The sequence below is a fragment of the Trachinotus anak genome, unplaced genomic scaffold (assembly GCF_046630095.1).
Source record: "Trachinotus anak isolate AG129_WGS33_773 ecotype Australia unplaced genomic scaffold, CSIRO_AGI_Tana_v1 ptg000010l, whole genome shotgun sequence".
Lineage (NCBI taxonomy): Eukaryota > Metazoa > Chordata > Actinopteri > Carangiformes > Carangidae > Trachinotus > Trachinotus anak.
Window position 1 is genome coordinate 1,001,138 of NW_027273861.1, and position 11,823 is coordinate 1,012,960.

At 41.4% G+C, this 11,823-nt stretch overlaps 1 protein-coding gene across 1 annotated transcript in view; it reads right to left on the reverse strand.

Moving 5' to 3' along the window:
• LOC139626471 (neurturin) overlaps nucleotides 1–11,417 on the reverse strand; it is a 30,817-nt gene extending 19,400 nt beyond the window's left edge. The window contains exon 1 of the mRNA XM_071486783.1: nucleotides 11,082–11,417. Within this exon, the coding sequence (XP_071342884.1) occupies nucleotides 11,082–11,112 (31 nt within the window). The 5' untranslated portion in view covers nucleotides 11,113–11,417. The remainder of the gene's footprint in view (nucleotides 1–11,081) is intronic.
• Between the last annotated feature and the right edge of the window lie 406 nt (nucleotides 11,418–11,823).

Consider the following 11,823-nt stretch of genomic DNA (forward strand, 5'->3'; position numbering starts at 1 on the left):
AGAAAACATCCCCACACCATCACACCGCCACCACCAGCCTAGACAGGTTGGGTCCATGGATCCAGACTCTGACCCTAGCAACTGCTGCCTCAGCAGAAATCCAGATCCATCAGACCAGGTCTCCACCTGTCCAGTGTTGGTGAGTCTGTATCCACTGCAGCCTCAGATTTCTGTTCTTGGTGACAGGAAGTGGAACATGACATGGTCTCTGCTGTTGTAGTCCATCCACCTCAAGGTTGGACATATTGTTCAATCGGAAGTTTCCTGCTCAGCTCAAAGAGTGGTTATCTGAGTGACCATAACCTTTCTGTCCATTCTCCTCTGACCTCTGACCTCTCTCATCAACACAGAGCTGCTGCTTATTGATGATTTTGTTGTGGCTCCACTTTGAGTAAAAAGGGCTTTGTCACTTGAACATAAACGTTTTGAGGAACTTGCTGAAAAGACTGATGCTGTCTCATATGACCAGTGGAGGCTATTTAACAATAAAATGTAACAATGAGTTGTAATAAGCTGCTTCCACAAATGACCTGGGGTCGTTTTTATGTGAGGAGCGCCTCGATCAAACATATAATCTGTGTTTCAAATATCTAGATAAATGATGCCTTGAGTCTTATCAAATTTTTGACCAGGTGCCCACTGATCATGACGTTATATTGTATGAATTAGGGGTCGATCAATAGAGTTTTTTCAGGGATGATTCCAGAACTGATTATTAGTAATGATACACCAACAAAAAACAACAGCTACATAAAGTCTGTAGACACCCACTGGGGTGTCCACAGGCCCTGTGTACAAAGTCTTGTGTAGAATTCATACCGACAATTGCCAAACTGTGTCTGCACCAAAATATTCCCTCTACTCAGAATCTGGAAAAAAAAAGGCAAAAGCAAATGGAAAGAAGAAGAGAAACCTCAGTGAGTGTGATTTGGAGGAAAAACACTTTTATTTGACACTCTGGCATTAACAATAAAAGAAAGAAATGGAGTGGGAGAGTGTGGTAGACACTGTTAATGTGCTGTGGTCGGAGAATCACATGGTAAATGAAGTTAAAGGTCGACATGAAGCGGAGGACCCACCACCTGCGTGGCCAGAACAGACGCAGGGACAGGAGTCGAGGAGCTTGCTTTCTGAACAGAGAGTTGTCTCTGGTGTGGGCAACACTAGTCTGACTGGGGGGCATGAGGGGGAGGTACTGGTTGTGCACAAGATCGTCATGAAGAAATGAAGAAATTATCACTTATTTGGGTATAACTACTAGACTTAAGTTTATTAGGCTTTATAAAAAGGCTTCCTGTAGCATAGCAGATCATTTATGAACAGGCAGCAGCATTTGATCTTTGGCTTAAGTGTTATTTATTTATCTTGTTCCCAAAGACAGTGCAGTGGCAGCAGACCCAGCTGGCACACAGTTCACACTTCACAAGAGCTACAGTTCAAAGTCCACTTCACAAAGGTTAAAATGAACTACTTCACATTCACAGTTCACAATTTTGAATTTGAACTACATTCACAGTCCAAAACAATGAACTACTTCACTGTTTTAAAATCTTTTCCAGTAGAACCTCCTGCTGCTGCTGACAGCTTTTTGTTTCACTACTGCGTCATCTCCAGAGACTCCAGTGCACCCCATCCCTCATGTGCTGAGACCCTCCTGACTGGCTGCATCCTGACCACAAAGGGAGTCACAAAGGGACATCAGGGCAATCGGACATTACCAACCAATTAAAGACACAGGCAGATGTTCTCACTGACAAAAACAATTAATTGAAAAAAGCTTCTGTCAATCTGTCAAAAGAAATCTATCTGCTTAACCATTTATATTGTTCCAATTCCATGTAGATGGGCCTGAATGACAACTTCATTTGCTGGAACATGAATGTGTCCCGGGCCTGGGTCCACCGGGAGGTTGGGCACCTCTTGACATTGTTCAGGATACAGCATGCCAGCACAGGATGGAAAACCTTTTCATCCCTGTATGAAAGTGACATTTCTCCAGACCACACAGACAAGGAGAGGCTACATCAGATTTTTAAATGACTTTATCTCAACAGCAATCAGTTAAAAAACATAACAACACTGATCATTATAAAAATGCTGAATTTCAGATCCAATAATCGGTCGACCCCTAATATGCATTAACGTTTACCACTGAACCGCCCACATCTACATCACAACTTGTACTATGATCTGGCTGGTCCACTGTGATCGACCACTGTCTGCTGTTTCAGTCCTGTCAGTGTCAGTGACCCACATTCATCAGAGTGTTTACATTTGCTATGTTTGGTACACTTGGTGGTTAGTGGGTCTGTCCTTGAAGAAATCCTCTGCTACACAGGATGTGACAAGTATTATGTTTCAGTTTGTATGGAGTAAACAGAAGAAGAACTCTGCGAAAGCAGAAGAAACTATAACAGAAATTCAACTCATTCTAAATCCACAGAAGAACTGGAAACACACCTTCCATATCTCTGCTTTAATATAACGTGGAATGGGACCACAAAATCAACAGATCAACAGACTCTAGACCAGCTCATGGAGGGAATACTGAAGGCAGGACAGGGGGCAGATCACTATGATGACCCAGCTAGATGGAACTACTGTATTAAAGGAAAGATCAGAAACTTTTGAAATGGCAGAATCCTCTGGAAAAAGGATTGACTTGATCAAAAGTTTCTTAATTAATGAACCTAAAACAGGCTTAATAAAAAAGAGCGAGGCACAACATCGTTGACAGGATCTGGGATCCAATCCAAAATATCTAATATAGTTTATAATACATTTTATAGCATGATAAAATAACGCAGGTGCTTTCAAGCTCACTCTGTTCCTCATAATAAAAAGAAATTACAAACAAGAGATCTTGGAGTTAAGAAAGAAATGCAAAGTTTCCGTACTGTAAGTGGAACCTTCTAACCTGACAGGGATGAAGATTGTGTCTATAAATCACTTCAAGGTCCACCAGGATGTAAAAAGGTACAGTTTATGTTGTTCTTTTAATAGTTCTTTTTTACTTCTTCATGTTTCTAAGAATAGCTGAGCCTCTATCTGCTTCCTTCAGAGCAGCAGGCATGGATGGAGAGTAGGGTACAAGGGGAGACATGGCTCCGATTACACAACACTGACTGTGTGTGTAAATGATAGCCTGCGATGACACACTAATGTCGAGCATGCCTGCAGCCAGCTACAGTCAAGAACAGACCAGACTAAGTAGACACATGAACGAGGTGACATTTTCTCCTGTAGCACAGATCATCTATTGTAACAACAGCTATTAATAAAACTTAGTGTGAACTTGTACGCGGCTGTAGACAGTTTAACAGTTGAACTTCCTGACAGCCTTGTTTTTTTGCAGCGTTTCTGTAGAGGATGGTGCAAATTGTTGCAATGCATTGTTTAATAAGCGCCAAACGCTGTGTGGTGCACTAAATGTCTGCCGCCATCAGGCGCTCATGAAATGCTACAGCAGAAAGGCTTTAGGAAGGCTGTCCACCCCTGGTGCAGTCTCACAAGTGGCCCCTTGAGGCTGAATTGTTCATCATACCCCACAATATTAAAGTGCTGGATGGAAAACGTTTCACTATTGGTTTTAAATTAAAAGTCCACTTACTAGATTTCTTTTGAAGCTTCATCGTCACTCTTGTGGTTTTCACATGAGGAAGAAAAACTCACTCGAACTCATGGAGAGTTCAAATGCACTGGGTTTCTCATCCTGTGATCATGAATGTGCTGAACAATTTTAACAACAGTCGAGCTGGTTAAGTATCAGATTCCTTCCTGGGAAACATTGTAAACTAGAACCAATCTGCTTTATATCTGACTGACCCACTCAGTCACTGTAGACCAAACCTGCCTCCTGGGTTGAGAGAGCTTCAGCCAAGGTACAACTTACTGAGGACAAATCCTTCCTTCTTCGCTGGGATTGGCAGTGTCTGAGGCCTGGGCCATAACTGTCACTGAGGTCGTGTCATCTGTAGTTTGTCCAGGGATTAGTTTTTTTTCTAGAAAGATATTCTACAGTTAAAGACTTATACATTTTGGTTATGGTTACACTAATTGGTTATATTTACATTTAGTGTATTTAAGTACAACAACATTATGAAACAACAGAACGCCATCTAAACTTTATGTTGAAAATAGAATATAATTTAACATCTAACTAATTAAATAAAATACAAACACGACTAGGTCAAAAGCTAGTATGTCCTGACCGCATATGGTGAAATCATGATTTTGACAAAATCACCAAACTCATAAATTAAAGACAAAGGGTGAGCTGAGATTTCCGCTGGATTTACTGTAAAATGATCAGTCAGAGAGAAAGTTACTATCTGTCTTTTTTTAAGTTATTTTTTTAGGCTTTTGCCTTTATGACAATCAGAGTGAGAGACGGGAAAAGTGGGGAGAGAGAAAGGGAGGATTACATGCAGCAAAGGGTCCCAGACTGGACTCAAACCCAGGCTAAAGGCTAAGCCCAAATGGCACACACTCTGCCAGGTGAGCTATCAGGACAACTGCTCTGAGACAGACTATCTGTCTTAATGTGTCTCTCACACAGAGCACAGCCTCCGTCTGGATCCACAATAATTCCTCTTTTATTTAGTTCCAGCTCCAGAATGTCACAGACTTTTCTCAGAGGCAGGTCTTTATGTTGAACTCCCTCTGTTTGATATGTAGAACTGGTCAGAGCTGTTAGTACGAAGCCTCCTTTCTGATGACTTCTCTCTCTCCCTTCCTCTCTCCTGCTCTCTCTGCTCAGTGTCTTATGTTCAGTTCTTCCTCTGCCTCCTTTAGTAAGAAGGATACATGTAATGAAAGTAGTTGATTTGCTGTAATGGAGGTGAGGCTCAGTGTATTGAAGCTCCTCCTCTTCCCTGAACCACAGCGGCTCAGTAGACTGTGGCTCTGCACTCTGCTGAGCAGTGATGTAAATACCGTCAGTCAGTCAGTCAGTCAGTCAGTCAGTCAGGGACAGTCGTGATTCTAGGGCTGGCCCTGCTGTTGGCAATGTGTAAAATTTGTAAAAGTACATATTAAAGAAACCCACATACACTTTGCATGTTTGCCTTCATGCAGCTGGAGAAACTTGTTCTTGCTTTAACCTTATCTGACACCTGACAAAACCTGATTGGGGTAGATTGACAGTCACAGTTTCTGTAACTGTCTTGGTCAGGTGTGCACAGGAGTGAAAGGAGCCATGGTCTGAACTCTTCTCAAAGTCCCTTTTTTCATTCTTCAAATACCTGTTTCTGTTGTTTTTCACATGGACACCCTGACCACCTTCAGGACAGGCTGTCCACATGGGAGGCTGCTCACACTGTGGGGTCATCCACAGCAGGTGGAAAAACTCCCACCTTAAGATGTGCTCAGATGACATGTTGTACACCAGGTTTGTTTGAAGCCATGGTTTGTCATTTATGCACAACAAACAAATTTATTATTTAATGATTTGCAAAGTTGATCATTTCATCATGATCCTGCTGTTAAGGATGAAACTTAACAGCCACCTTTCAAGTCCACAGTTTATTTCTCCTGCAGAGACAGTTGGCAGTGTGAGAGCTGGCCTGGAGCAGACAAACAGTTTCACCACCAATAATGTTCTTTCTTACTGTTCCCTTACAAGTTGGACAGTGGATGTGAACAGTGGTGCTTGGTACCACACTGTGCTGATGCTGTAAAGCTTGAGTCTGACCCTGGCTGCAGGAGACTCTGATCAGGTGGCTCAGGTGGTCCAGGAGAGGAAAATCATTTGCTTCCATGTTAAGCCTTAAAAAAGACAAATTACCACAGACATCACTAGCTGTTTTCTACTGGAGCTGAAAGAGCAAACACAAGCTGATACAGTGCAGCATTTTACTGTGCAGATAAAACTACTTATCCTGGTTCAGGGCATCTTTACAGTAGGATACTTGGGCTGTGTAATGGCTTACATTTAACTTGTGCTTATGCACTTATGCACAAAGTCTTAATTTCTTCAGTGCTATACTAAAGTGATCTGAGTACTGCCAAACACAGGTGATCCATACAAAACTGTGCATGACTGCACAGACACACACGACTGAAGCTGCTTTCACTATTACAGCTGTGCAGACACATCACTGGACTCCAAGCTGCTGCCCATTCATTCAAGATTTATAATCCTCAGAGTAATAATAAACATTTTGACGTGTCATAGCAGGAAAAGCACAGGTGTAATCTATAACTCTAATGATGACTGCATTCCAGTTAGGTAAGGTAGGACCAAGGCCCCGGTATTACACGTGCTTACTCACTGTCATGGCTTACTGGGTCACTTCAATGGAACAGAGCCATTCTTAATGTTAGTAGTTCCACCTGTGCTTTTCCTGCTGTGACAAGTCAAAATCTGCTGTGAAAAAGGCCTGCTGACCTTGTTTATAGCACAGAGTGTCTGGAAACTGGTTCTGAGGATAATGGCTTTAGGGAATAACGACTCAAAGTGAAACCACAACTTTCAAATTCTGTTCCAGAGGCAAGAAAAACCTTTCAAGATTGCACGACATTTGTAAACTGAGAGGTCAAGCAGAGACACCATGGCTGCAGACGAGTCACTGTGGCGACAGGTGCTCTCTCCTTCATCCATCAGATCTGACTCAAACACTCACAAGCAGTAAATACACAGAACAGGACAACAGTTTTTCCTTTGTGTGTTAATGTTGCTGGTTTGTTCCATGAGGTGGAAACTAAGGCTAGGATGATGTGCTTCTCTCATATCTGTACAGTTTTTAATATTGCCATTCAACAAATCCTGTGATCCAATATACAATTAGTTGCTATTTTTGTTCACTTTTTACACTAAACGTGAAGAAACCTCACTCATATACTTCTAGAGACTTCTGTATCTCATGAGTAATATATCCAAAAACAGTGCACATCACACTGCCTGCGTCTCTTAACTGTCATTAAGAAAGGCTTGTCTTATCAGTGTACCATAGGCCCATATATTAGTGGTAACGCATGGTAACGCTCTGTTTCATTGGTCGCCTGTCAGTGATGTCATAATCTCTGTGCTCATGTGTCAGTGTGTTTGTCTGGCAGAAGCTCAAACTGACTTTGATCCAGTTTGAAGCCACATTTTTCAGATTCACTTTCTACACCTTGGTTAATTCAGCTCTACATTTGAACCAGATGAAGGATCTGGTTCATAAGTTTTCACAGAAACAGTCAAAACTGCTAACCTTTAGCAGTAGCCTCACGTCTGCTTTATTCAGTGTTAATGTGAGAACACGAGTCAACAATAGAACAGAGGTCTGGCTGTTTTTAGACATTTTAATGTGAAACAGTTAGAGATTATAACTTTAAAAACATATCATTCAAATAAGATGTAACATGTAAGTAAACAGTGGAGGCGTTTGTACATTGGGCCGAATGTGACTCTAATTAGAAAATGTTTTCTTCCATAAGGGCAAATACCAAAAACATATCAACACATTTTTTCTTGAGAACACTTGGGATACAAACATCAGGCTAATGGTATATTAACTCACTTTACTTTTGAAATTTTGTAATTGTCTACATGAAAACAAAGCGATAAACTGAAATACAATGGATAATGTAATATGCAATTCCTTTTTATTTATGCATTTGCTGTGTCATAAATAAAACAGACACTTAGTTTTCTGTCTTTAATAACTGAATGAACTGTCCTGTTTAACATATGTTTTTCATTTACTTCTGTGTTATCATCATTGTACTTGATCCCATTTAATGGTCAACCATAGACCACTGCATGCCCCTCCCTGGGCCTTGGGCCAGGGTCATCTGTACCCTTTTAAATACATTTTATGGCTATGTCAAAACATAGCCATAAAAGTTTCTCTATCTCCTCCGCTCTGTTTAATCACTACACTCATCAAACAGCAGCTGGTCTACAGCGTTACAAACATCAGTTATATGTGGTTATATACATGAAACTGTGGCAGGCAAATTAAATTTAAGTAATAAGTTAGCCTGCTACTCCCACGACTACTACATTAATGGGAAACAAGCCAAATATTGTCTTGATATTGGCAAAGACAAAAGCTATCACCGATCGCTCTGATGATCGTCCATCACCACAACCCTAGTTTCTTCACATTGAAAACTCTCCTCCATCCACATGACAAGATGATTTCCTGGAGATTTCCAGTGATGTGACTGGCTGAGATACTGATTTACCAAGACACCCTCTGATCTATATTCCAATTCACCCTGCCTGTTTACATGAGCATACACTGGGATTGGAGATACCTTAACGGTCCACGTTACTTTGTGTCATTAAAATAAGTGTTAGTTTAAGACTGCATTAAAACTTCAAAACTAAAATACAAGCTGACAGAGCCACCACACACAGTGTCCCTGAGTATCCCCATCCCTGAGTTTATGGCTAATGTGTTACCAGTTCATCTGACTGTATGGCATTCACTGGTTTTTTATATATGTATATGTGTACAGAAAAATATCTGCATCGTTAGTTCCTATGCTCCACTATGTTCACAAGCTAATATGTCATGGTGCTGGTCAGGTAGTGAGCAGTTTATCACAGTTGATGAATGATGACACTAAACCATGGCAAGTTGGGGGCTAATTCCCTACAAGCCTTCTCACATTACATATAGTCCTTAGAATAAATATCTTAAAACTAGCAATCAATAAAGCTTCAATGATGTAGTGATACTAAAGTACAACATAAGGGGGACTGGGGATGGTTGTAACACTCCTAATTTCTCTAATCAGGAACAAGTTATTAATGACCTGATTCACTCTGCACATGCTCAGTTTAGTCCTTATTCCAAAGGAAAGGAAAAAGGAAAAAACTCCTTTTGACGTAAGTGATGCTAGCTGTCAGTGCTAATGTTTTAGCTGTTAGCTGTAAGGTAAAAGGCAACGAGAACAACTGTTCAGTTGTTGAAGCTGGTGCACATTTTGTTCAGTTTTATTATCATGTTCAAATGTCTTATCACTACTATGACTGTGAGTTACTAACACACACACACACACACACAAACACACATGCACGCACTCATACACACACACACACACACACACTTGTACTTCTATCTTTGTGAGGACACTCACTGACATAATGCATTCCCTAGCCCCTTACCCTAACCTTAACCATCACACCTGAGAGCCTAACCCTAACCCTGACCCTAACCTTAACCTAAACCTAATTCTAACCATAACTCTGAAACCAAGTCTTAACCCTCAACATGTGATTTGAAGGTGTCTCAAAAAGTGAGGACCGGCCAAAATGTCCTCACTTTCCCAAAATGTCCTCACTCTGTTAGTAAAATACTTTTTTTGGTCCTTACTATGTAGCAAGTACAAGTACACACACAGACACACACAGACACACACACACGCATGCACGCACACACGCACACAACTGTTCAGTTGTTGAAGCTGGTGCACACTTTGTTCAGTTTTATTATCATGTTCAAATGTCTTATCACTACAACTGTGAGCAACTAACACACACACACACACACACACAAAGACACACACACACACACGCACAAAGACACACACACACACACGCACAAAGACACACACACACACACATACGCACACACACACACACACACACACACACACACACACACACAAAGACACACGTACACACACATACGCACACACACACAAAGATACATGCACACACACACACACACACACACACACAAAGACACATGCACACAAAATTCATTTAACCTGGACCATGTGGTGAATTGTAACACTTAACTTTGAGACTGGACATGTATTTTCTGTCTGTGCTGCAGAGATAACACCTACACCATTTAATAGCAGACACATGTAACTAGTTTGTATCACATTTTAAATGCACTGACTTAAAAAAAACTCCAAGATACAGACAGAAATGATTGAAATGTTACAACCATCCCCTTCTACATGAATCTCTTTAACACTGCTCTGCCAGTTCTCGTGTCCCTTCTGTAACCTGTGTGCTCCTGTCCAAACAACAGCTTATCAAGTAAAAGCATCTGAAGTCTAATTCCTCACAAATGTAACATTCTTGGCAAATAGATTCTGGGTGTTCGAACAACACAGAGAGAGGTTTAAATATTGCCTCAACACATTACAGTGATGTACCGAAAATAGACACTTGGACTGTGAAGCAAATCACTGCTGAGCTGAAGCTCAGTCCAACAAATCGTTGTCTGTAATGTTGTCCCAAAATGATTGTCCACTTCCATTTCATTCCACTCTGCTCAGCACAGGAGCTGTTATTTATATTCTCTCACAGAATGGAGGTGATGAGAAACAGACAAAGCTGCCATACAGAAATCAAAGGGTAAAAAGCGCATTGACTGTGTGGTATGTGAATACAAAGTTTAGGATAGCAGAGGTTAAAACAGCCTTTGACTTTGATTATGTGATTTCCCTAAATAAAGAACCTTAATTTCTTATCATACAATCTTTCCACACTGTAAACTTGTTTAAATATTGATGTTAATCATATTAAAATGTAGCATTCAATTTGATCAGTTTGTTGTGATAGAGGATATGATCTTTATCAATAAAAAGAAAGTAATTATAGTTCCTCAGGGCAATAATCATAAGGCTGTAGTGATATCACTATATTCTTGGGCAAGTTAGAACAGAAATATATTATATTTAATATTCTTTGTATATGAGCTATGGTACCTTAGTGTTCTGGGAACTAAACCTACACTTTTCTGTCCATGTATGTCACAGAATATGACCTTAAATCAAACTAGGTTTACAAACAAAGTACAAAATATCTGTCGATTGAAATAAGCTGATGTTATGAGCCTCCATCCTTTACCAATTCCTTTCACTCATTCTACAGTAATATCACTGTTCCACTTATTTCCAGTTAGTTATGAATTGTACAGCCAAACCTCGGCAAAATGTGTTGTACATAAATGCATGTGAAGGCATGTGAGGGGTTGTGCGCTTGTGGGTTAACATGATCACGTCAGTGTGAGGGTCTGTGTATTTCTCGCACAGGATCGACCGGCTTCAGAAACTTCAGAAACTGAGACTGAGCTCAGGTCGAGGCTCTGACACAGGTGTCATCAATCAATAATCGATAGTCTTACCTTTGCCGAGTTTGCTCGCGCACCCGATCATGGACGTGAGTGTAAAGAGCGAAGAGCTGGCGTCCCGCTGCGTGGACGATCCACGGACACTGCGCTGGTCTCTGCGGGGCTCTGCGTTGGCTCCTCGGTTATATCCTGAGGCATCGCGGCGCAGTGCTGACTCCGCTGCTCCTCATGGCTGGAGCGGCTGTCAGACAGTGACAGCGCTGACCGCAGAGCGGATCCTGCGGGGCTGAGCGGGCTGAGAAGCTGCTGGTCTGCAGAGAGCTGCCGGGCGTCCTGCTGCTAGACAGGTGTGGGCCGAGTAGAGCTTCACTTCCAGATGTGTGTGTGTGTGTGTGTGTGTGTGTGTGTGTGTGTGTGTGTGTGTGTGTGAATAAAGCCCACGGTGTCATATTCCCCCCTGCATCACATGATCTCTGACTGTGGCATTAAAATCAACTCGGCTCGACTGCAAGTTTACATAACTTCATAATGTGAGAAATACATAGGATGAGAGCCTGAAAGAATGAACTTAGCCTTTTTCACACACCTAACTTTTAGACTTCAACATGATGGTGGTGTATCCTTCATGTGAGCATCCTTTACTCTGTTTCTAATGCAGCCTCTATTCCCTTGACTTCACTGTAGGAGAATCATTAAGCTGTTAAATATCCAAGAATGTATTTATGTACTTCCTTGGTTGGACAGACTCAAGGGGAGAGAGAGGGCTGGGAGGACGCTGGGACCATGGTGCATCTCA